At 46.7% G+C, this 24360-nt stretch overlaps 2 protein-coding genes across 2 annotated transcripts in view; one reads left to right on the forward strand and one right to left on the reverse strand.

Annotated features, from left to right (window-relative positions):
* The window catches only part of Ngef (neuronal guanine nucleotide exchange factor), a 124848-nt gene that overhangs the window by 65296 nt on the left and 35192 nt on the right, over positions 1-24360 (reverse strand). The window contains exons 2-3 of the mRNA XM_004662259.2: positions 23175-23501; positions 15261-15375 (exon numbers count right to left, since the gene is read on the reverse strand). Of these exons, the coding sequence (XP_004662316.2) occupies positions 15261-15375; positions 23175-23427 (368 nt within the window). The 5' untranslated portion in view covers positions 23428-23501. The remainder of the gene's footprint in view (positions 1-15260; positions 15376-23174; positions 23502-24360) is intronic.
* Positions 22442-24360, forward strand: part of Neu2 (neuraminidase 2) — a 60129-nt gene continuing 58210 nt past the window's right edge. Inside the window, exons 1-2 of the mRNA XM_045147185.1 lie at positions 22442-22469; positions 22985-23042. The gene's annotated coding sequence lies outside the window, so the exon portion shown is untranslated. The remainder of the gene's footprint in view (positions 22470-22984; positions 23043-24360) is intronic.

Raw genomic sequence — 24360 nt, forward strand, 5'->3', positions numbered from 1 at the left:
CACCCAAGGCCTGGACAGCCTGGAAGAGCTCAGGGGCAGAGCCCAGAGTGTCCAAAGCAGGAGTGGGCCGCCAGGCCTTGCTACAAAGTGATCTGGCCAGAGCTGGTGTCTTTGCCTCACATCGGTTCAGGGTTTGCCAGGGCATTTGCCGTTCCCTTTGTGTATGTGGTGGAGGCAATGGGGGTCGTTTTTGAGCAGGAGCGCATCAGGGCCACCCCGCTGAAGCGCAGTGAGGGCTCCTGAAACATCGACTCTGTGTTACAGGGTCTTGTTGGGAAGTTGCCAGGAGGCAGAAGCCAGCGCTCTCCGGAGTCACACAGTCATGATTTTCTGGTAGAACCCGGAGCTCAGTGCCGCAGCAGTACTTAGTAAGTGAGCTTATAAAGAGACAGTTGCCTCATGTTGGCAGAAGGGACACCGCTTACGGAAATGATGATCCTGGCCGGGTGTGGTGACGGTTGCCTGTAATCCCGGCACTCGGGAGGCTGAAGCAGCAGGATGGTGAGCGGAGGCCAGCCTGGGCTGCACAGCCTGACCCCTTCGCAAGTCATCATTGCCTCCACTGCCCACTACCACCACCATCATCTATATTTCAGAACTGCTAACTGTACACCTATTTACTCCTCCTGGTGATAAGTGGACAGCAGAGCTGCAAGTCCAGGGAGGCAACTGCTCGCTGGCGGTCAGGGCTACAGTGTAAGGCGGCTCAGGCTGTGCGTGCTGCCCAGCCTCAGGAGGGCCGTCTCCATAGACGGCAGTGTGAATGGAGCCTTTGAGAGCCGGGCTTTGAGGGTTATAACCTCAGCTTTGAGGGTAACACTACAACTTCATTATATACCCCTGAAAGAAGATGCATACGTCCAGGGCCTTTATTTATCCACTCATTGTCTTAAGCCTGAAAATGAGAGTATGAATATAAAATCAATCCAGTTCTTGGGTGATGGGCTGATTTAAATGAAAGATAGGAGGCCAGAGAGATGGCTCAGTGGTTAAGGTTCTTACTTGCAAAGCCTAATGACTTGGGTCTGATTCCCCAGTACATACATAAAGCCAGATGCACTAAGTGGCACATGCCTCTGGAGTTTGTTTCCAGCAGCTGGAGGCCCCTAAAGTGCCTGTTTTCTCTCTCTGTCTCTCTTCTCTCTCTTTCTTTCTGGAGGTTGAGGTCGGATGATGGCTGTGAGTTTGAGGTCAGTTTGAGACTAATGCCATCTTGGGCTACAGCAAGATCCTACCTCAAAAAAACAAAATAAATAAATAAAAACACCCAAGTATTTCTCTAAGGTTAAAAATAAATAAAAACAAAACTTACATAAAAAGAAAGGTTACCAAAAAGTCATATACCAGTGTTGTAGTCAGGCATGCATTGCTGGTAGAAACTAAGCAGCTTGTGGGAAAAAGAGGATTATTTTGGCTCACAGGCTCGAAGGGATGGCAGCGGAAAACGATGGCATGAGCAGAGGGTGGACATCACCCCTGAGCAACATAAGGTGGACAATAGCAACAGAAGAGTGTGCCAAACACTGGCAAGGGGAAACTGGCTGTAACACCCATAAGCCCGCCTTCAACAATACACTCTCTCCAGGAGATGTTAATTCCAAAATCTCCATCAGCTGGGAACCTAGCATCCAGAACACCCAAGTTTATGGGGGACACCTGAATCAAACCACCACAACCAGTATATGTGATAGATATGTTATATAGTGATATGGGAGCCTAAGAGAGGGGCTTCTAATGTAGCCTAATGCAGAAGCTCGAGGGGTAGGGTATAGACCAGAAGGCCTTTGTGGAAAAAGCTGAGGGAGGACTGAAGGTGAGTGGAAGGCATGCAGGTTTCCGTTGGGGGAGGGGCAGGGGAGCAGCAGGTGCCAAGGCCTTGTGGTAGGAACAATTTCAAATCATCCAGGTATGATAATGAGTTACGCACGCCAGGTACTAACCATTGATCTCTGCTCCTTACAGATATTAATTAATTTTTGAGACTGAATCTTTTTTTTTTCGCTTTTCTAAAAAATATTTTATTTATTTATTTGAGAGGGAGAGGGAGGCAGATAGAGAGAGAACGAGCACACCAAGGCCTCCATCCACTGCAAATGAACTCTAGACACATGTGCCACCTTGTGCATCTGGCTTTGGTGGGTATGGGGTAATTGAGCCCATGGCCTTAGGCTTTGTAGGCAAGCAGCTTGATCGCTGAGCCATCTCTCTAGCCCATGAATCAAAATCCTGCAACATTGCTCAGGCTGGCCTGAACTCACTATGCAGCTGATACAAGCTTGTCTCTGTCCCCCTGCCTCAATCTCTTGAGCACTGGTGTTATATGCTTGGCCACCATGTCCAGCTTTATTATTACTATTATTATTATTGGTTTTTCAAGGAAGGGTCTTACTATAGCCCAGGCTGACCTGGAAGTCACTATGTAGTTTCAGGGTGACCTTGAACTCATGGCGATTCTCCTACCTCTGCCTCCTGAGTGCTGGGATTAAAGGCATGCGCCACCATGCCCATCTCCAGCTTTATCATTTTTTATAGTGCCTCTAGGAGCTAGTATTATTATTCTCCCTGATATATATATATATATATATATATATATATATATATATATATATATATATATATATGTTTAATTCATTTACTTATTTGGGGGAGGGGGAGAGGCAGTTGGAAAGAGAGAGAAAATGGTCATGTCAGATCCTCTAGCCATTGCAAATGAACTCCAGGTGCACGTGCCACCTTGTGTATTTGGCTACTGGGGAACTGGACCTGGGTCCTTAGGCTTCACAAGCCAGTGCCTTAACTGATAAGCCATCTCTCCATCCCTATCCCTGATTTAAATAAGGGGAAACTGGGCTGGAGAGATGGCTTAGCAGTTAGGACACTTGCCTGCAAAGCCTAAGGTCCAAGTTTGACTCCCCATAACCCATGTAAGCCATGGTGGTGCATGCATCTGGAATTCATTTGCAGTGACTAGAGTTCCTGGCGTACCCATTCTCTCTTTCTCCCTCAAATAAATAAACAAATAAATAATAAGTATGGGGAAACTGAGTCAAAGACCATCTAAGGAACTTGATTAAGGTCAAGCCCAGGAGTCTAGATCCAGAGCCTGCAGCCATTGTACTTCTCTCCCTTAAGATAGTATTGCTGCTTACAATTTAAAGAACATCAAACATTGGAAGTTACTTATACAATACTAGGATTTTTCCTTCCTTTTCTGGAGTCACTGTAGGATAGTTGTTGACTGGATGCCCCTCAATTCCCAAATCCATTTCTATAACCCAGGACTAGCTCCCATGTCACCAAAACACAGCCATCAACAAGCCAAGCTCCTGAGATCCCAGCACTCAGAGGCAGGAGGATCACTGCAAATATGAGGCCAGCCTAGGCTATATAGCAAGTTCTAAGCCAGTCAGGATTACAGTGTGAGATTCTGTCCCAAAAGATTGGATACTGATAAGATAAAATAATAATTAATAATAATAATAACCATCAAAACCAGAAAGCTATCTTTCATACAGCCTCACCAGCTAATCCTTAGACTCCATTCAGATGTGGGCTATTGTCCCAATTGGGCCCTTTCTAATAAAATGACAGAATCCAGGGTCCCTCACACCACCAGCCTCCCATCTCTTCCTTTGTCCAGTGGCTCCATCTTTGGTTGGCTCTGGTAACCTGGACACTTGAAAAGATTTCAGATCCCTTGTTTGGAGACTATTTCTTAGTTTGGGCTCTTCTCATGTTTCTTACGACTACATTTAGGTTTTGCACTTGGGGCAGGCTGCCCTGCTGAGCTCATCATTGTTTTTTTTTAATTTATTTTTTTAATATTTTATTTATTTGTTTGAGAGCGACAGACACAGAGAGAAAGACAGATAGAGGGAGAGAGAGAGAATGGGCGCGCCAGGGCTTCCAGCCTCTGCAAACGAACTCCAGACGCGTGCGCCCCCTTGTGCATCTGGCTAACGTGGGACCTGGGGAACCGAGCCTCGAACCGGGGTCCTTAGGCTTCACAGGCAAGTGCTTAACCGCTAAGCCATCTCTCCAGCCCTCATCATTGTTTTGACTTTTATAAGGATGGGACCATTCCTGGGTCTTTCACAACCTCCCCTACGTCAGCCGCACTTCTCCTGAGCGCCCACACATGCAGCCTGGCCCATTTACTTTCTGAGGATGGCTCAGCTGTCCCATTTTATTTATTTCCTTATTTATTTATTGCTGACAACTTCCATAATTATAGACAATAAACCATGGTAATTCCCTCCCCCACACTTTCCCCTCCACAACTCCACTCTCCATCATATACCCCCAACCACCAGTCTCTCTTTTATTTTGACGTCATCATCTTTTCCTCCCGTTATGCTGGTTTTATGTAGGCAGTGCCAGGCACTGCGAGGTCATGGAGATCCAGGCCATTTTGTGTCTGGAAAGTGCATTGTAAGGAGTCCTGCCCTTCTTTGGGCTCTGACATTCTTTCTGCCACCTCTTCTGCAATGGACCCTACAGCTCCCCCATTTTAAGTGGAAGTCTGGGAGAGAGTTATTTACCAGAGACTACATGCCAGTATGTAGCATGTTATGGTTTAAAACATTTTTATTTATTTATTTGAAGGAGAGAATATGTGTGTGTGTATATGAACATACCAGGGCATCTAGCTATTGCAAATAAACCCCATATGCATGCGCCACTTTGTGCATCTGGCTTTGTGTGGGTACTGGGGAATTGAACCAGGGCTGGCAAGCTTTGCATACAATTGCCTTTAACTGCTAAACCAACCCAAGGCTATTATTTTAATGTGTTCTCCAGACACAAGATGTTCACTCCCATGTTGGAAACTTAGTCCCAAACTCACAGTTAAGAATAACTGGCAGGGTGTGGTGGTGCATGCCTTTAATCCCAGTACTCAGGAGGCAGAGGTAGGAGGATTTCTATGAGTTCGAGGCTACCCTGAGACTCCATAGTGAATTCCAGGTCAGCCTGGGCTAGAGCGAGACCCTGCCTCAAAAAACTAACTAAATAAATAAATAAAGAGTGACTGGAGGTGGAAGATTTGACTGGCAATTTTTTGGTTAGTTGAGGTTAGTACCCAAGATGATATTAGTGGCTTTATAAAAAGAAGGGAAAGAGACCAGAGCTGGCCTGCTTATCCTGTCTTGCTATGGGATGCCCTGAGCATGCCCAGATGTAGCAGAAAGATCCTTGCCAAGTGCCACTGCCTTGCCCTGGACTTCCCAGCCTGTAGAACAGTGAAGTATACATTTCTTTTCTCTAGTCCAGTCTAGATATTTTGTTACAGAAACAGAATGGGTTAGGACTCAGCATGGGGAAGATCCAGGGCTCTATTTGGACTCATTCTGCTCTCAGCCTGTACTGGGACTTGCTTCTATGAGGATGTGGCTGGGCCTCCTTAAGAGAGGGCAGGACAGATTCTGAAGCTGAGAGTCCGATTTCACACACTGTAGCTCCCATACCCTCTCTGGAACTAGACCATCAGGTAAAACTTCAATGAAGAATCCAAAAGAATTAGCAAAAGCTATAACCAGTAGGATACAAGACCGCAAAGTGGTGCGTGCGTCTGTGATACCGATGCACTTCCAGCAATGGAAGGTGGAGCCAGGAGATTCCAAAGCTCACTGGCCAGCTCCTCTGATGTTCATTTGCAGTGCCAAGAGATTCAAAGAAGGTGGAGCACAGACACCTTAAACTTATCCTCTGGCTTCCATATGTGCAACATGGCATGCATGCCACCCCTCACAAATAAATAAATGACATGTTTTAAGGTATCAATAAGTCAAAGCCATAAAGATAAAATTATGAGTAGGTAAATTATGAGGAAGTCAAAATCCATAATTTGGGCAGAAGATGATGGTTTTGTGGTTAAGGCACTTGCCTGTGAAGCCTAAGGACCCAGGTTCAACTCTCCAGATCCCACATAAGCCAGACGCACAAGGTGATGTACATGCAAGGTCACAAGGTGACGCATGCATCTGGAGTTAGATTACACTGGCCGAGGTCCTGGTGCGCCAATTTTCTCTGTCACTCTCTCTCTTTCTCTTTTTTAAAGGCCTCAAAAAAAAAAAAAAAATCCATTCTTCTAGCTCAGGCCTCTCCAAGCCTATTTGCTAGACAAGTTTCCCACCACTGACCCACTGCCCGGCCTGTACCTTATTAGTAAATGGCAGAGGAGGGAGCAGATCCCTTGGGGCAATGCCTTCCAGCCCTCCCTACCAGAGTCTTTGGGAGTTCTAAGCCTCTCTGTCTGGTTCCCTTTGGACTTGGATGTCTAACCAGCAAGCCCATGCCTGGCTGGGGGAAGAGACAGCTGAAGAGTCACATTCACCCGGACCACACCTAAATAGCTACTTCCACTGTGGCCCACTTCTATGAGGCCTTGTGGAAGGCGAAAATGGTTTAGAACTACTGAAAATAAGCTAAAATAAGCTAAAGTGGTCAAAAGTATATATATATATATATATATAAATTTTTTACATTTGTTCTGAGACAGTGTGAAAATAGAAATAATTTCAGACATAGAAGTCATAGCCTAGCCTCAGCAGGCATGGTGGCGCACACCTTTAATCCCAGCACTCAGGAGGCAGAGGTAGGAGGATTGCCGTAAGTTCAAGGCCACGCTGAGACTATGCAGTGAATTTTAGGTCAGCCTGGGCTAGAGTGAGACCCTACCTTGAAAAAACCTAAGAAACAAACAGAAAAATCAAACAAGCAAGCAAAACCAGCCTCTTTTCAAGACTGGCAGAGGGCCCAAAGTCCTTTCTGCATCCTAGTGGTCTTCTCTTGCAGTCTGCAGGGTGGGGACATCAGCAAACACCCACACGGCAGTGTGGCAGGGAGGAGATTGACTTATGGCTCTGTTCTGGTCCCTTGCTGAGGGACATGGTCTCCTTCTCGGTCAGGAGAGGACGCGTGCGTTCTCTCTGAGACAGCGGTGTGAGCCCCCGTGCCTCGGATTCCTGCAGCGGCCCCGGGGCTCTTCACCTGTTCCGGGAACATTATGACCCTGCTTTGCAAGAGCCATGCCTAGTCCTGGGTCACTGCTGGTCCCATACTACACAAATGTTCCCTGGGAAGTCATAAGCCAAGAGTTTCCAGATCCCAATCTCTGTCAACTGCAGGCAAGCGTTCGTCGATCCTTTGCGAGTTCAGAGCCCATGGGTGTGTCCCAGGCGTGGGCTAGGTGCTTATGAAGAAACGAAATCTGCCAAGCCCAGTGCCCTCTGGGCCACCAAGGTGAAAGGGAAGAGCTGATGGCTATGCCAAGCATCTGGAGAATTAGACATGGTCTCAGGGACCCAGAAGCAGGGCCATTTTGCAGAAGCCCCTGTCTTTTGCCTTTTATTTTTTTAAATATTTTATTAATTTATTTGTAAGGGGAGAGAGCAGGCACACCAGGGCCTCTAGCCACTGTAAATGAACTCCAGATGCATGCACCACTTTGTGCATCTGGCTTTGTGTGGGAACCGGGGAATCGAGCCCTGGTCTTTAGGCATTGTAGTCAAGTGCTTTAACTGCTGAGCCATCTCTCCAGCCCCTTTTTATTTTAGGGTTGGGGGATGTAGCTCGGTGGCAAAGTATTTTCTTAGTACATATCAGGTCGTGGGTTCCAACTTGACCATTGAATAAATAGATAAGTAAGTAAATATAGATTTTGTTTTGTTTTGTTTTTTCAAGGTAGGGTCGCAATCTAGTCCAGGCTGACCTGGAGTTCACTATGTAGTCACAGGGTGGCCTTGAACTCACAGCAATCCACCTACCTCTGCCTTCTGAGTGCTGGGATTAAAGGCATGCATCCCCACACCCAGCTTAAATATAATTTTTTAAAACATTCAAAATTTTTATTTATTTATTTATTTATTTATTTAAGAGAGAGAGAGAAAGAGAATGTCATGCCAGGGCCTTCAGCCACTGCAAACAAACTCCAGATGCATGTGCCACCTTGTGCAGCTGGCTTACATGGACCCTGGGGTGTTGAACCTGGGTCCTTTGGCTTTGTAGGCAAGCACCTCAACCGCTAAGCCATCCCTCCAGCTTTTAAATATAATTTTTTAACTTTAAAAAAATGAACCTAACAAAAATAAATTTTTTAGTAGACAATTTCAAACATATTCTCAAGTAGATGGAAAACTCTGATGCAATCGAATACCTACTCTGGGGCTGGGGAAATGGCTCAGAGGATAAAGCCCTTGCCCGGTTAGTGTGAGGACCAGAGTTCAGATCCCGAGAATCCGCAGAAATGCCGGGTGCGGTGGTGGTGCCTGCCTGGCTCCCAGCACTCCGGAGACAGAGGCAGAGATCCCTGGGGCAGGCTGCCTGGAGAGACTAGCTGAACTGGCAAACTCTGGGTTCAAGTAAGAGCCTCCTCTGTCTCACTAAATATTGAGGACAGCAATTGAGGAGGACACCAATGTCACCTTCTGGCTCCCACAGGCTCACGCACACACATGCATATGCACCTGCACTTACGCATGCTTGCACGCATGTGAACATACACACTCGCACCACATACATATGCATAGAGAAAACCCAGCTGCGACAGCTCTTAACTCATGGGCTATCTTTCATCTCTACTTCCACCCACGCCTTCCTTAGCCTGCATTATTTTGAAACAAATGTGGGACATCATATCATCTCGTCCAAAATATTTCAGCATCTCTCTCTCTAAAAGGCACAAAGACTTATATATGACTAAAAAGAATAGTTATAATATAATTAGAATGTCCAGTGGAAAAACTTCTTATCACCATCAAATATCTGACCTGTGTTCAGATTTCCCTACCATTTAACTCTCCCGTCCACAGTGTGTTTATATAAAAATAAAAAAGAAAATGGATTTGTGGGCTGGGGAGATTGCCTAGTGGCTAAGGTGCTTGCCTGAAAAGCCTAAGGACTCAGATTTGTTTTCCCAGGACCCACATAAGCCAGATGCACAGGGTGGCACATGTGTCTGAAGTTTGTTTATAGTGGTTGGAGGCCCAGCACACCCTTTTTCTTTCCCTCTTTTTTTCTTTCTCATCTGCCTCTTTCTCTGTCTCTCAAATAAATTCAAAAAATTTTTTAAAGGATTCAACTGGGGTCTGTACATTGCAAATGGTTGATACAACTTATTAAGTATTTTAATGGATTCCTTTCCCTCTCTCCCTCCTCCCTTCCTTCCTTCCCTTTCTTCTTTGCTTCCTTCCTTCTCTCTTACTATAAGACTCTCATAGCAACTAGGATTACTGGCTACTAGGATTGATGAACAAACTTCCCCATGGATTTTTCTGTGTATGTTTCCATGGAAACAAAGAGTTTCCTACATGGAAATCGCCCCTGCCCCACTACCAGCAGTCCAAGACCCACGGTGCTATACACCCATGGATTACAGTGACAGTATTTGATTAGCTATGAAGTGTGGCTCCAGCCAGCAGAGCAGAGCAGAGCTGCTCGCACCCCTGCTGAGCACAGCCCTGGGGTGACTCAATGGATCAGTGTAGGCCGATGGTCTCAGAACAATGAACTCCTGCAATTTCCCCCAGAACATTGCCAGGAGAGTAAGGTCAGTGGACTCATATTTTAAGGCCGATGCTAGCTTAGTTAATGCAGAATAATCCCTCCATGTAAAATTTCATGATGTAGCTTAGTTTTGCATACTAAATATCAAGTTATTAAAGCATATACTGAGCTGGGCATGGTGGTACACACCTTTAATCCCAGCACTCGGGGAGACAAAAGCAGGAGGATCACTATGCATTTGAGGACAGCTTGAGACTACATAGTGAATTCCAGGTCAGCCTGGGCCAGAGTGAAACCCTACCTCAAAAAACTTTAAAAAAAATCAAAAACATACACTGGGCTGGAGAGATGGCTCAGCAGTTAAGGCACTTGTTTGCAAAGCCTAATGACCTGGGTTCAATTCCTCAGTACCCACATAAAGCCAAAGGGTGCACGTTTCTGGAGTTTGTGTGCAGTGGCTAGAGGCCCTGGCATGCCCATTCTCTGTCTCTCTTTTCTTCTCTCTCTCTTTGCTTGTAAATAAATAAATGAATAAAATAGTTTCTTTTTTCTTTTTTAAAGCATATACTGGGCTGGAGAGATGGCTTGGCAGTTAAGGTGCTTGCCTGTGAAGCCTAAGAACTCATGTTTAAATCTCCAGGTCCCACGTAGCCAGATGCACAGTGACGCAAGTGTGCAATTTCACACGTACCCCCAAGGGAGTACACCTGTCTGGAGTTCATTGGCAGTGGCTGAAGGCTCTGGCATGCTTATTCTCTCTCTCTCAAAAGTAAATAACAAAATTTTAAAAAAATTGTTTATTTTTATTTATTTGAGAGTGACAGATGAAGAGGCAGATAGATAGAGAATGGGCATGGCAGGGCCTCCAGCCACTGCAAACAAACTCCAGATGCATGCATCACCTCGTGCGTCTGGCTTACGTGGGTCCTGGGGGATCAAGCCTCAAGTCGGGGTCCTTAGGTTTCACAGGCAAGCACTTAACTGCTAAGCCATCTCCCCAGCTCCCCCAAAATATTTTTTAAAAAGCATATACTGCTGTGTGTGGTGGCACAGGCCTTTAATCCCAGCGCTCAGGAGGCAGAGGTAGGAGGATCACCTTGAGTTCGAGGCCACACTGGAACTACATAGTGAATTGAAGGTCAGCCTGGGCTAGAATGAGACCCTACCTTGAAAAAAACAAAACAAAACATAAAAAACTAAAAGCATATACTAGAGTTTTATTTATATCTTGTGCAGCTGGAGATCCTAGATGACTCAGGCCGTACCTCCTTTGGGCTGCCTGGAGCGAGTGGGAGATTCTGGAATGTGGAGTTAGAAGCCTTTAGATTCATGTGGATCTGGTGCCTTATGTCTGTAATCTCAGAACTCAGGAGGCTAAGACAGGAGTATCATCATAGGTTTACGACCAGCCTGGGCTACAGAGTGAGACCCTGTCTCATACATCAAAATGACAACAAAAGCCCTCAAAACAATTCTGGATTCTAGCGTCTAGCTGCCTCAGACTAGGCTCTATGTTGTGCCGAGTCTTAGTTAACTGATCTGTGAAATGGGATAATGACAAGTCATTGTATAGCTGTTCCATGGGGGATTAAACCATCATTCCCTCCGAGAGGGAGGAGGGAGGCTCTAGAGGCGCTGAAACTCACAAGAAACTTGCAAGACTCCAGAGGCCCACCTGGAGGTTGCACACATAGTGAACAGGTGCTGAGGAAGAGGAGATTGGTAGGTCAGCTGCCTGCAAGCCCCACAGGGCACTCTCGTCATACTCTTGTGAGGGGTCACAGAACAAGCTGCCTTTGTCACCCATGCTCCTGTAAGTTACCCCACTAGAACCAGTGGTTCACCAAGCCTTTCTAGACTCTATTGTCCTCTCTACCCTAGGGAAAAGGAATTGAGTTCCCAGGAAAAGGAATGTAACAGAGATAACAATTATATATTATAACGAGTCTGTATAACAGCACAGACCAAACACAAGTCCCTCCTCGCATTCCTCTGTAAATAACACCTGTTCTGAGACTGCCTCCCTCCTGCCACCTAGCCCAGCTGGCAGCGTTGTGGCTTCCACTGCTTGATGGCACAGGGAAGAGGGCTTGTCGAACACATTGGGTGAGCTGTGGATGATTCCAGAGTCTGTGGGACAGGCACTGTCCACTGAGAAGCAATCACATGTCCTGTATCAGCACCACCCATGTCTCAGAAACTCGAGAGCAGAGTCTTACCCACAACACAGGTCTCTGAAAACCCCAGCCTTTGGGGGCTGGAGAAATGGCTTAGTGGTTAAGCGCTTGCCTGTGAAGCCTAAGGACCCTGGTTCAAGGCTTGATTCCCCAGGACCCCCGTTAGCCAGATGCACAAGGGGGCACCTGCATCTGGAGTTCATTTGCAGTGGCTGAAGGCCCTGGCACACCCATTCTCTCTCTCTCTATCTGCCTCTTTCTCTCTCTCTCTCTCTCCCTGTGCTTTTGGCCCAGTGCTTCGTCCCCGCAGCATGAAAAGCACCTGGCTTTTCTTGGTTCTTCCAGACGGCGCTCCCGTCGAAGCAGTGGGAATGGCTCAACAGTCCTGACCCTTGCTCTTTTATTTATTTATTTATTTTTAATATTGTATTTTTATTTATTTATTTATTTGACAGAGAAAGAGGGGGAGAGAAGAGAGAGAATGGGTGCTCCAGGGCCTCCAGCCACTGCAAACGAACTCCAGATGCGTGCACCCCCTTGTGCATCTGGCTAATGTGGGTCCTGGGGAATAGAACCTGGGTCCTTTGGCTTTGCAGGCAAACACCTTAACTGCTAAGCCATCCCTCCAGCCCCCTTGTTCTTTTAGTTGATTGACTTAGAGACCAAAAGCCGACCCCAGGAGCATCACCAAAGTCTTTCCCTTAGAAATTCTTCTTCTCTAAAACAATGCAAAGGGAGCCAAGCTGAGAGGTCGCACTGGCAAAAGGTGAAGGGCAAGCAGGGAAAACAAGCTGGTTTGAGTGGAGAAACAGGACCAGGCTGCTGGCAAGAGAAGCTGGGAGGATTGGCTCCAGAGAAAATGGTGACACGACTCTCTCCTGTCAATTTTTCCATCTGTGAAGATAGCACCTTCCGCTACGTTTTGGGATTCCAACGTTCTTCTCGTATCCCTCGCTTACCTGAGCAAGTTCCAATAGGCTCCGGCCTTTGCCATCAAAGCAACCTTGACCAGAGGACAAAACAAAGACGCTTCCTGTCGCTAGCATAAAGCTCCTCCCTGCTTCCTTGCCAGTGGAATACGGCAGGAAAAGCAAATGAAAGGCATGAAGATCGCAAAGAAAGCAATGGAACTCGGTTCACAGATGGCAGGAGGGACTCTTCATGAAAAATCCAGAGACATATAGGAAAAATGAGAGCTAATAAGCAAATGTGTCAAGATCACAGAATGAACTTGTAAAAGTTAACCGTATCTCCACATATTATCAAGTTAATTGCGTTTTTACATGCAGCCAAGATATTTTGTTCATCAACAAATAATTAATAAATTATAAAACGCTGACATTTCAAATAAGATCAAAAAGAATGAAACTCCTAGGACAAATTTAATTAAAATATACATAAAATATTTACATGTACACTAACATCTACAAATCATTGCTTGGCTTAATTTTATTTATTTTTTTTGGTTTTCCGAGGGAGGGTCTCACTCTAGCCCAGGCTGACCTGGAATTCACTATGGAGTCTCAGGGTGGCCTCGAATTCATGGCAATCCTCCCACCTCTGCCTCCCAAGTGCTGGGATTAAAGGCGTGCGCCACCACGCCCGGCTTGCATTAATTTTTAAAACACCTAAATAAATAGAAAGTTAGGGTATATTCATAGATTGAATTGCTTAAGGAGCCAAAGATTCTCCAATATAAAGGTAAGGATAACATTTCAATTGCAATCCTCACAGACATTTTTTGGGGGGTAGAAATTGACATACTGATTCTAAAATTCATATGAGAACACAAAGGACTTAAAATAGTGAAGTCTGTCTTTAAAAAGAACCAAGTGGGAGGGCTCACACTACCAGATTCCAAGCTGTAGAATCTAAGCCAGTGTGGCACTGGTGTGAGGGCACACTAGACCCTGAGCCACCTGCGGGTCTAGAAATAGACCACCTGTCTGCGGCTACTAAAAATGTGTATGTGGGCTGGAGAGATGGCTTAGCGGTTAAGCGTTTGCCTGTGAAGCCTAAGGACCCCCGTTTGAGGCTCCATTCCCCAGGACCCATGTTAGCCAGATGCACAAGGAGGCACATGAGTCTGGAGTTCGTTTGCAGTGGCTGGAAGCCCTGGCGTGCCCATTCTCTCTCTCTCTCCACCTGCCTCTTTCTCTCTTTGTCACTTTCAAGTAAGTAAATATAAGTAAACAAAAAAAATATTTTAAAAATTGTGTATGTGTGTTTATGGCCTGCATATATATGTGTATGTGTATTCATGTGTGTGTGTGTATAAGCCAGAAGTCTATGTCAGGTGTCTTCCTCAATTGCTCTTCCACCTTGTTTTCTTTTTAAAAAATTTTTTTAAAATATTTTTTATTTATTTGAGAGCAACAGACAGAGAGAGAGAGAGAGAGAGAGAGAGAGAGAATGGCTACATCAGGGGCTCCAGTCATTGCAAACAAACTCTAGATGCATGTGCCCCCTTGTGCATTTGGCTTACATGGGTCATGGGGAACCAGGGTCCTTAGGCTTCACAGGCAAGCACTTAACTGCTAAGCCATCCCTCCAGCTCCCTCCCACTTTGTTTTCTTGAGCCAAGGTCTCTCACTGAACCAGGAACTCTCTGATTCAGAATCCTCTTGCCTCTACCTCCCCAGTGCTGAGATTCCAGGCACGCGACACAATGCTTGGCTTTTGTGTAGATGCAGAGGATCCAAACTGAGGTTCTCGTGCCTATGTGGGGAGTGTTTTACCTACCAAACCATCTCCCAGCCCTGGAAATTTCAGTTGTCTTATTGTTTGGTTTTTGATTTTTTTGAGGTAGGGTTTCCCTCTACCCCAGGATGACCTGGGATTCACTATGTAATCTCAGCGTGGCCTCAAATTCATGGTGATCCTTCCACCTCTGCCTCCTGAGTGCTGGGATTAAAGATGTGTGCCACCATGCCTGGTTTATTTATTTATTATTTTACAAAGCATAATGAATTGAGCATGGTGGCTGATGCTTGTGATCTCAGCACTTAGACAGGAGCTAAAGCAGGAGTATCATGAGTTCAAGGCCAGCTTGGACTACATAATGAGACTCGTATTTCAAAAATGAATGGAAAATCACCAATGCAATTCATTGACAGGCACAGAAGGCCTTTTATGTAAGTGGCGGTAGAGCAGCTGGACAGCCATATGGACCACAGAGACATACATGTGAGGCTAAATGGAGGTGCTTCTTGGAAGAACTTAAATACTTGTTAGAAAGCATAGAGAATGATAAACAACACAGGAGGCTGATAAATCAGCATGAGTCTAGATACAAAAAAAATATGCTCACTTGAAAGAAGATAATAAAAAGATAAACTACAGACTGATGGAAATAGATTAGCAATGCACAGCCAGCTGGACGGGCCCTTGCAGCAGCAAAACACCACCAAAGAGATATCCTATCTCAAACAAGGTGGAAGGAGAGAACCGACACCTCACAGTTGTCCTCTGACTTCCACACATGCACTGCGACATGTGTGTAACACACACACACACATGCACACACGCACACACAGAGCCCTGTAGCTCCTGGGAAGCCTTGGGGCTTGCATCGCTCACCTGGCTGCCTGGGCTCCGGGGCCCCTCTGTAGGGGCAGTCTCCAGAGAGGGGCTCTGTTTGCCGGCAGATTTGAAGCCAGGGCCTTGTTTTCAGGTTTTTCACTTCCTTGTGAATCTGTGACATTTAACAAATGGAGCAAGTTAGAAAGTATGCACGAGATATGATTGTCCATGGTGACTGTCACCGTGGGAGAAGGAGGAGGTGGAGTGAGGTGGGCTGTTCCTCCCCTCACTCTCTAGGAGAGGCATTTTCCATGCTGGGATGCCATTCCTCTGCAGATTACAAGCAACTTCATATATGTGCATGTATGCACGCACATGGTCAGCGAAAAAGGAATACTGGAAGTAAGCTGGCAAACATACATAGAAACTTGGTTAACAGCAGGCTGGAGAGATGGCTCAGTGGTAAAGCCATTCGCCTATAAAGCCTAACAACTCAGGTTCGGTTCCCCAGAACCCATGTAAGATGCACAAGGTGGTGCATGCATCTAGTTTGTTTGCAGCGGCTGGAGGCCTAGTGCACCCATTCTCTCTGTCTCTTCGCTTGCAAACAAACTAATATTTTTAAAAAAAGAAACTTGGGGGCTGGAGAGATGGCTTAGCAGTTAAGGCATTTGCCTGCAAAGCCAAAGGATTCTGGTTCGACTCTCCAGGACCCATGTAAGCCAGATGCACAAGGGGGTGCAAGCATCTGGAATTTGTTTGCAGTGGCTGGAGGCCCTGGCCTGCCCATTCTCTCCCTCCCTCCCTTCCCCTCTCTCCATCAAATAAGTAAATTTTTTTTAAAAAGAAACTTAGTTAATACCTCAGAGGACATTGACACCACGGCCACTTGTGCTCTTGTTTCTATAGAACGAGAATCACATGTGACTTGTCCGTCTCTTCCTATCTCATCTTACATCTGGGTCCTAATCAATGTTTAGTAATATGTAGCTGGCCTGCAGGCTTCACAATTCTCCTGGCCCTACCTCCCATTGCCATGGGATCACTGGGCTCAGAGATGCATGGGTCAGGCTTTAAGTGGGTGCTGGGGATGGAACTCACATTAGCAGGCTCATGGAGCAAACACCTTTAACAGCAGAGCCACTTCCCCAGCCCCTGTGGGACGGCAAAATGGTGCCTCACCCGAGTGTTGGAGTTACCCTCTTGTTGCCTGGACAAAGTACCTGGCCAAAAGCAGCTAATGGGAGGAAAGTTTGTTTTTTAATTTTTAGTTATTTGCTTATTTGAGAGAGAGAGAGAGAGAGAGAGAGAGAGAGGGAGAGGGAGAGAGAATGGGCATACCAGGGCCTCCAGCTACTGCAAATGAAGTATAGACACATGTGCCAACATGTGCATATGGCTTATGTGGGTACTGGGGAATCGAACCTGGGTCCTTAGGCTTTGCAGACAAGCGCCTTAACTGCTAAGCCATCTCTCCAGCCCAAGGGAGGAATGTTTTTATTTTGGCTTCAGTCTCAAGGGAAAGTTTCACGGTGGCAGGGGAAAGCATGGCACAAGCAGAGGCTGGGCATCACCTCTGCCACAGCAGGTAGAAAACAGCAGCAAGAGAGTGAACCAAACCCTGGGAAGGGGGAGCTGGGCTATAACACCCATCGGTCCTCCCCCAGAAACACACCTTCTCCAGAAAGTTTCCACCTCCCAAATTGCCATCAGCTGGGGACCAAGTATTCAGGACACATGAGTTTATGGGGGACAACTGATTCAAACCACTACACAAGGTTTGAAAAGGGCACCTGCTCAGCAGGTGATGTGGGAAAATCCCACACATTCCAGACTCAATGGCTACAGCACATGGTGAACTTTGGCAGGATCAAAGAGGTCAGGTGTCCAGGGCCAAGTGGGCTGCGCCTGGCCCCTCCCTTCCTGCACATGTTCTCATTAGTAAAGAAGTGATAACTCCTGGACTCTGGGTCAGGGAATCTTAGGTGGTTATGGAAAGTTAACTCCAGGGAGGAGGAATGAGGGGACATTTTAATAACAAAACAGCATCGGATGAAAGTAGTTGTGGGCTGTGGGCCAGGTACTATTGACAGCTGTAGGGGTAGCAGGAAGGAAGGTCACCTGTTTTTCTCTCCATTAGTGCTGGTACGCTGGGCTTGGGCAGGCTAGAAACTCAAGGCTCTCTCCCTACTGGCCTGTTTCCCTCTCTACCCTCATCTAAGACACAGCCCTTCGCCACCGTCAGGGTTTGGATCTGGAAGGTCCCCTGAGGAGCAAGTGTTGAAGGCTTGGTCCCCAGATTCTGGTGCTATTGGGGGGTGGTGGAAATGTTAGGAGGTGGGCATGGTGGAGGAAGGCAGTCACCAGGGTATGTCCTAGAAGATTATATATATAATTTAAATTAATTTATTTGTGTGTGTGTGTGTGTGCACGCACACACGCAGGCACACAACACTGTCTCTTGAGGCTGCAAATGAACACCAGACACTTGTGCCATTTTTCTAATGTCTGTCTTTGTGTGAGTGGCTTGGGAATGAACCCAGGAAGACAGGCTTTATAAGCAAGCACCTTAACTGCTGAGCTGTCTCCCCAATCCCCTGGAAGGTTCATTTTGTCCCGGAATTCTCACTCTGCCTGCTTCCTAGCCACCAAAGGTGAGTGGCGTCTCCACTTTGCCCTCTGCCACTGGAATGCCCTTCACTGCAGACCCTGGACCGAAATCTCTAAAGTTATGAGCCTCTTTACATCTTTCCTTCTTCAGGTGGGTTTTCTCAGGTATGGAATGCTGACTAACATCTGACTCTTCTCCCACCACAGAAAATCTTCCCTGGCCCCAGGCCTGGCAGCCACCTGCCTTGTCCTATATAGTTCATCCCTGTGCTGTCCAGCAGGGCGGTCACCAGCCACGCGAGCTTTCCACACTCTTGAGATGTGGCTGGTGTGGCCACAGAAGTGTGTTTTCTGTTTCATTCAACTTAATTTAAGCTTCAATGTAAAAACAGATCCTTGATTCCGTGATTGGAAAACTTCTAAGGCTATTTGGAACAATTTGGATATGTAAATGTCCTTTTCTGACTGTTCATTTTATGAAATCTAAATCCAGATAAAGTATTTCCAATAAAAATTTGGCAAGGGAGCCACAAGGGGCTACCATATAGAATACTCAACCCGTTTCAAAGACGACACACACAGAGGATACAAAGCCTCTCCCTGACGAGTTCTGTTGTTGCTGCCTTCTTTTCTGAGACGGGCTCTCACTACGCAGCCTAGGCTGGCCCCCGACTTTCAATCCTCCTGCCAAGTATCGGGATTGCGGTGTGTGCCATCACGCATGGCTCACTAATAATGCTTATATTGCCTAACTATGGGATACAGGATTAATAGTCTGGGTATATTATTGGACTAAATCAAGTACACTGTTGCAATTAGTGTCACCGGCTTTTCTGCAGGTTTTTTTTTTTGTTGTTGTTATTTTGTTTTTTTGAGGTAGGGTCTCACTGTAGCCCAGGCTGACCTGGAATCCACTATGTAGTCTCAGGATGGCCTCGAACTCACGACGATCCTCCCACCTCTGCCTCCCGAGTGCTGGGATGAAAGGCATGCGCCACCACGCCCGGCTTTTCTGGAAGATGTAAAATGGCATGTGTGGTGGGTACACTGGATTTCCACTGGGCAGTACAAGTCTGACCCCTTCTCTGTCTGCATGGGTTTTGAAACTAGAAGAACTGGTTCAAGCTCTACCACTCATTACCTGTGTGATTTTGGGTAAATGTCTTCATGTCTCTGGATCTCAGTTCTTTTATTTTTATTTATTTATTTATTGTGTGTGTGTGTGTGTGTGTGTGTGTGTGTGTGTGTGTGTGTGTGTATGCACAGGCATGTGTGTAGAAGCCAGGGGACAATGTTGGGTGACATGCCTCAGAAATGTCATCCATCTTTTTAAAAAATTATTTATTTATTTGAGAGAGAGAGAATGGGCATGCCAGAGCTTGTAGCCACTGCAAACAAACTCCAGACACAGGTGCCTCCATTTGCATCTGGTTTACAGGGGTTCAGGGGAATTGAACCTGGGTCCTTAGGCTTCACAGGCAAGTGCCTTAACTGCTGAGTCATCTCTCCAGCCCCCATCCATCTATAAAATTTCTTTTTTTGGGTTTTTGAGGTAGGGTCTCACTCTAGTTCAGGCTGACCTGAAATTCACTATGTAGTCTCAGGGTGGCCTCAAATTCATGGTGATCCTCCTACCTCTGTCTTCCGAGTGCTGGAATTAAAGGTGTGCACCACCACGCCCGGCTTCCCATCCATCTTTCAATGAGAGAGACAGGTCATTCATTGGCCTGGAGCTTGACAATTAGGCTAGACCAGTGAGTTCCAGGGGTTCTCCTGCCTCCACCTTGGCAGTGCTGGGATTGTAAATGCACACCACCAAGCCTGGCATGGCCACATGGATCCTGGGGACTGGACTCAGGTCCTCACACCTGCAAAGTCAGTGCTTTACCAGCTGAGCTAGCTCCCCGCCCAGTGGATAGTCTTAAACTGTAAAATGGGCATGATAAGAATACCTTCAAGGATTTTAAACAAGCCGTAGAACGTGCTTAGCATATAGCTAAGTGCTCATTGAATGACAAGGTCACTAGAAGCAGCAAAGAGATGGCTGTAGGTAGGTTATGCTTGTGGCAGAAAGGGATGCGGCCCAGGAGGCCTAATGGCTGCACTGGAAAAAAGACAGACGCAGAAAGCTTTCCCTGGCCTCAAGGCCACTACGGGGCCAGTTACATCTGATACTCAGTGCTTACCAGGTGCTCTGCTGGGAATTTCTGTGCATTATGGTTGTAAACGTCTCACCACTCTGCAGGATGGAATGACTCTCAGATGGCAGCTTTATAGGTATGAATAATGGTGTTACTGGGCCAGGGTCATTGTACATATCTGGGCATCAGGAGATCAGCTCTCTGTCACCACCAGTCAGATTGTGGGCATTGAGAACAGTGTTTCCACACACCCTGACTCTGGCCACTGACAAGAAGGTGGGGAGCCCGGGCTCTGGGCAGCGCTGCCTTTGTGCACAGCGTACCAAGAGGGCTAAGGATGCAGAGGCTGGATGGTTCCAGAAGTGACAAAGTCCCCCTCGCAGCTGCAAGCAAAGGCATTTTACATGTCTGCTTTCTGCGCTGGGGTTTCTGTCTGCAAAATGGGTTTCAACTATTTGCCGTCTTCACAGAAAGCTAGTCAAACTACCAGTGTACTTCCAAAATGCTCCAAAAAGAAACCCCGGAAACAGGTCACTATATAATTATCACCTGCATCATGCATTAGTACTGTCTCAGAAAGATGTAATTCTAAACAAATCATATAAATGAACCTAAATGTCTATTCATTAAAAAAAAAAAAAGAATACCTTCAAAACATCTGCCTAGTTCAGCCGCTGTTAGTCCTGCCCTTTCTCTGGCTCATCCTTCAGACCTACTTGAAATGCTGTCATCTGAGCCCACCGGAAGGGCATGACTCCTTGTCTTTACCATTTTTATCCATAGTTTGCAGGAAAGGGGTATTTTCACCATATTGTGGGTTCCTCACAGACACAGGCTCCAACTTCCTGTATGTGAAAGTGTGCTTTTCATTTTCAGTTTATGGAAATTTCCAGACATACAGTAGTGGAGAGGGTAATCCCGGCACTGACGACCAGCTCCCACACCTGTGGCATTTCGAGTTCACAACTCTCCATTCGTTTGACAGGGACACACGACTTATTGGTGTTTGTGACAGATGGAAGACACAAATGTTACCAGCCTCAAGTGGCAGAGTCAGTGTTCCGTTCCTTACCCTGAGCACTGGCCTTGCGTACTGTGGTGACCCACAGAATGTGGTACTTGGTGTCTATGAAGTTCTAGTCTAGGCCTCCAGAATTCCAGAAACTTCACCTGTGGCTTTCTGGATGCTGTGCTGTGCGAATACCCTGTCAGCCGGCTGGAGGAGAAGATGCATGAGGAGCCAATGCTGCTGATGAACAGACTGTCCTACCTCCCAGCCTGGTGAGCCACCAGCACACAGCTGAGGTCACACACACTGGCCCAGGGAGTGGAATCCTCAGCCCAGCCCAGAATCGAGAGAAAATAAAAGAGTGCTTTAAGTCTCTGTGTTGAGGGCAGTTTCACTGTGGGCTGAAAGCTAGCGGATACATGGTTTAATGAATTAATTGGACAGCTATTGAAGCCTCTGCACCTGAAGCAAAGTGGCACGTCCAAAGGCTAGAGCGATTGCTCAGTGGTTAGAGAGGACTGGAAAGCCTGAGCACCCGGGTTTGATTGCCTAATACCCACGTAAAGCTGGATTATACAAAGTGGGGCCTGCATCTGGAGTTTGCAATAGCAGCAGGACCCAGTGTCCCGATATTCACTCTCTCTCTCCTAAGTAAATAAATAAATGTTTTTGTTTGTTTTTCGAGGTAGGGTCTCACTCTGACCCAGTCTGACCTGGAATTAACCATGTAGTCTCAGGGTGGCCTTGAATTTATGGCAATCCTCCTACCTCTGCCTCCCGAGTGCTGGGATTAAAGGTGTGCACTACCACGCCCTGAAATAAAATATATTTTTTTAAAGATAGCAGGTCTGGAGAGATTTCTCAGCTGTTAAAGTGCTTGCCCAGCACTTTAACAGACCCAGGTTGAATTCCCCAGTACCTACATAAAGCCAGATGCACAAAGTGGCACAAGCATCTGGAGTTTCTTTGCAGTGGCTAGAGGCCCCGACACACCCATTCTCTCTTTCTTTTTCTGTCTTTATTTCTTTTCTCTCTCTTGCTTGCAAATAAATGAACAAAAATATTTGGGGCTGGAGAGATGGCTCAGCAGTTAAGGACACTTGTTTGCAAAGCCTGAAAGTCCTGGGTTTGATGTCCCAGTACCCATGTAAGGTCAGATGCACAGAACAGAGCATGTGTCTGGAATTCATTTGCGGTGGCATGAGGCCCTGGCATACCCATTCTCATGCTCTTTCTCTACTTGCAATATTTCTTTGGAAATAAATTAAATAAATAATGTTTATAAGAAAACTTTTTTTTTTTTTCTTAAAAGATACTTCCAGCACACTGGGGACAGCAGTTGCTCACAGACCCACAGACAGTGTGCCCTAGAGCTTGGGAAGCCACCCCACATTCTGCAATCCCATCACACTGACTGCTCAGCCCTGTGGGCTGCCACAAGAAAGAGACCCACAGCTCTGACACACCCCGTTGACAAAGGCGTCACAATTTGATTCCACTCTACAGGTATAGTTTGAGCAGATAAAATTTGATAGGAATTGTTTTAAAAGATTAAGGTTCATGCAATAAAGAAATCCCATGGCTATAATTTCAGTTATGTTCAGGACAATGGAAACTCCAGTACTTATGGGGACAGAGAGAGGAGAGGAGAGGAGAGGAGAGGGGAGGAGAGGAGAGGAGAGAAGAGAGGAGAAGAAGAGAGGAGAGGAAACGAGAGGAGAAGAGAAGAGAAAAGAGGAGAGGACAGGAGAGGAGAAGAGAGGAGAGGAGAAGAGAGAAGAGGAGAGGAGAAGAGAGGAGAGGAGAGGAGAAGAGAGGAGAGGAGAGGAGAGGGGAGGGGAGGGGAGGGGAGGGGAGGGGAGGGGAGGGGAGGAGAGGAGAGGAGAGGAGAGGAGAGGAGAGGAGAGGAGAGGAGAGGAGAGGAGAGGAGAGGAGAGGAGAGGATGTCACCACTTAGGAAATTCATGTTCCCAAACATGGGTTGTACTGAGCTGGGGGACTTTGTTCATTCTCTTTAACAGCAGCCTGGCTTGCTGCATGTGACCTGAGTCATAGACAATCCACTTTCTCCTGAAGAAGGTGAGTTCTTTAGATAATGGCTTCTAATGACCCACCTTTTTGGCCCTATCCCAACTCATTCCCAGTGCCCTTTGTTCTCATTTAATGTGACTCAGCACCTGCAACCATGTGACTATTGTCTCTGGTACCGACCTGCCAGGCGGCTGGAGCTCTGATCGGGTGTGCCCCTGGTCCTTGCTTTGCTTCTGTGTCTCATGGCACGATTGAAGATGGAATTCCTCTGGATTGGGACGTGGTAGTGGGCTTCCTCGTCAGCCTGGAGAGTATCCTTGTCTTCTGGGAGTAACTCAGGCCGGATTCCGGCTGGTTCATCATTCATTTTCCAAGAACCACTCACTGATTCCCTTTGGAGCTTTTCCAAATCTCCAGAGTCCTTGGTCTCCATGGCAATAACTCTTAAAGGTTTCTTAGGAAAATGATTGGGGTCAGCGACCTCTCAGACCTCATCCGTTTTCAGGGCTTTAGGATAGAAAGAGAACAATTTTCAGTCAGAATCACTGGGCTAAATAATCCATTCTGAGTACAGAATTTCATTTCCATTCAGATCTGATGAAATTTGGTATAATCTGCACGTACAGACTGCCAGAGGCGACTTTGTCAATGAGAATTACAGCGTAACCGCTCATTTGGCTGCATTCATGTATCATCTTATAATTGAGGCCTGTTTAATACTATTCATAGGATTGCTTTGGGGAAACGCTTAAAGTGGTTTGTATAACTAACTTTCAAGTAAACATTTCCTGACTAACTCTAGACACAAAGAGTACCAAAATTAGCGAGAGGACTCCGGGAAGCAGCCCAGGGGAGGCATTCCGCATAGACACAGAAAGAGCCAGGGGACCAGGAGGGTGTCGCCTGTGGTGCATCTCACGGCGGTGCATTTAGGGTTGAGCAAACTTGAACCCCTCGAGGACAAAGCTCTTCCATCAGCTGCTGAGGAAATCTAGTTGGTAGATTAGTGGCTTCTCTGATAAAACTATGTGACACTTGGTGACTGCAAGGAGCCTCGTTCTATTGCTGTTCCCATGGGCTAGCTCTCTCTGAGGTGACTATATCACCCAAAGTGGGACACTTGACACAGGCAAAAGGGGGGGCAATAGAGCCACCCAGGAATGTCTAGGCAAATCCAGCTCTCTCCCACCACAGACCTCCTTCCAGGAAGGGGATGGTGAGGCACACACAGTGTGCAGGATGGAGACACTAGCCCGGGATCCTCTGTGGCTCCTCGCCGCCCTGAGGGTTTGGGCTCTTGGATTCCAGGGACTCTATGCACATTTTAGGGGTGCAGAAGACATGCCCGGGCTGTATGCACAGGAGC

Source organism: Jaculus jaculus, chromosome 4 (genome assembly GCF_020740685.1).
Source record: "Jaculus jaculus isolate mJacJac1 chromosome 4, mJacJac1.mat.Y.cur, whole genome shotgun sequence".
Taxonomy (NCBI): Eukaryota; Metazoa; Chordata; class Mammalia; order Rodentia; family Dipodidae; genus Jaculus; species Jaculus jaculus.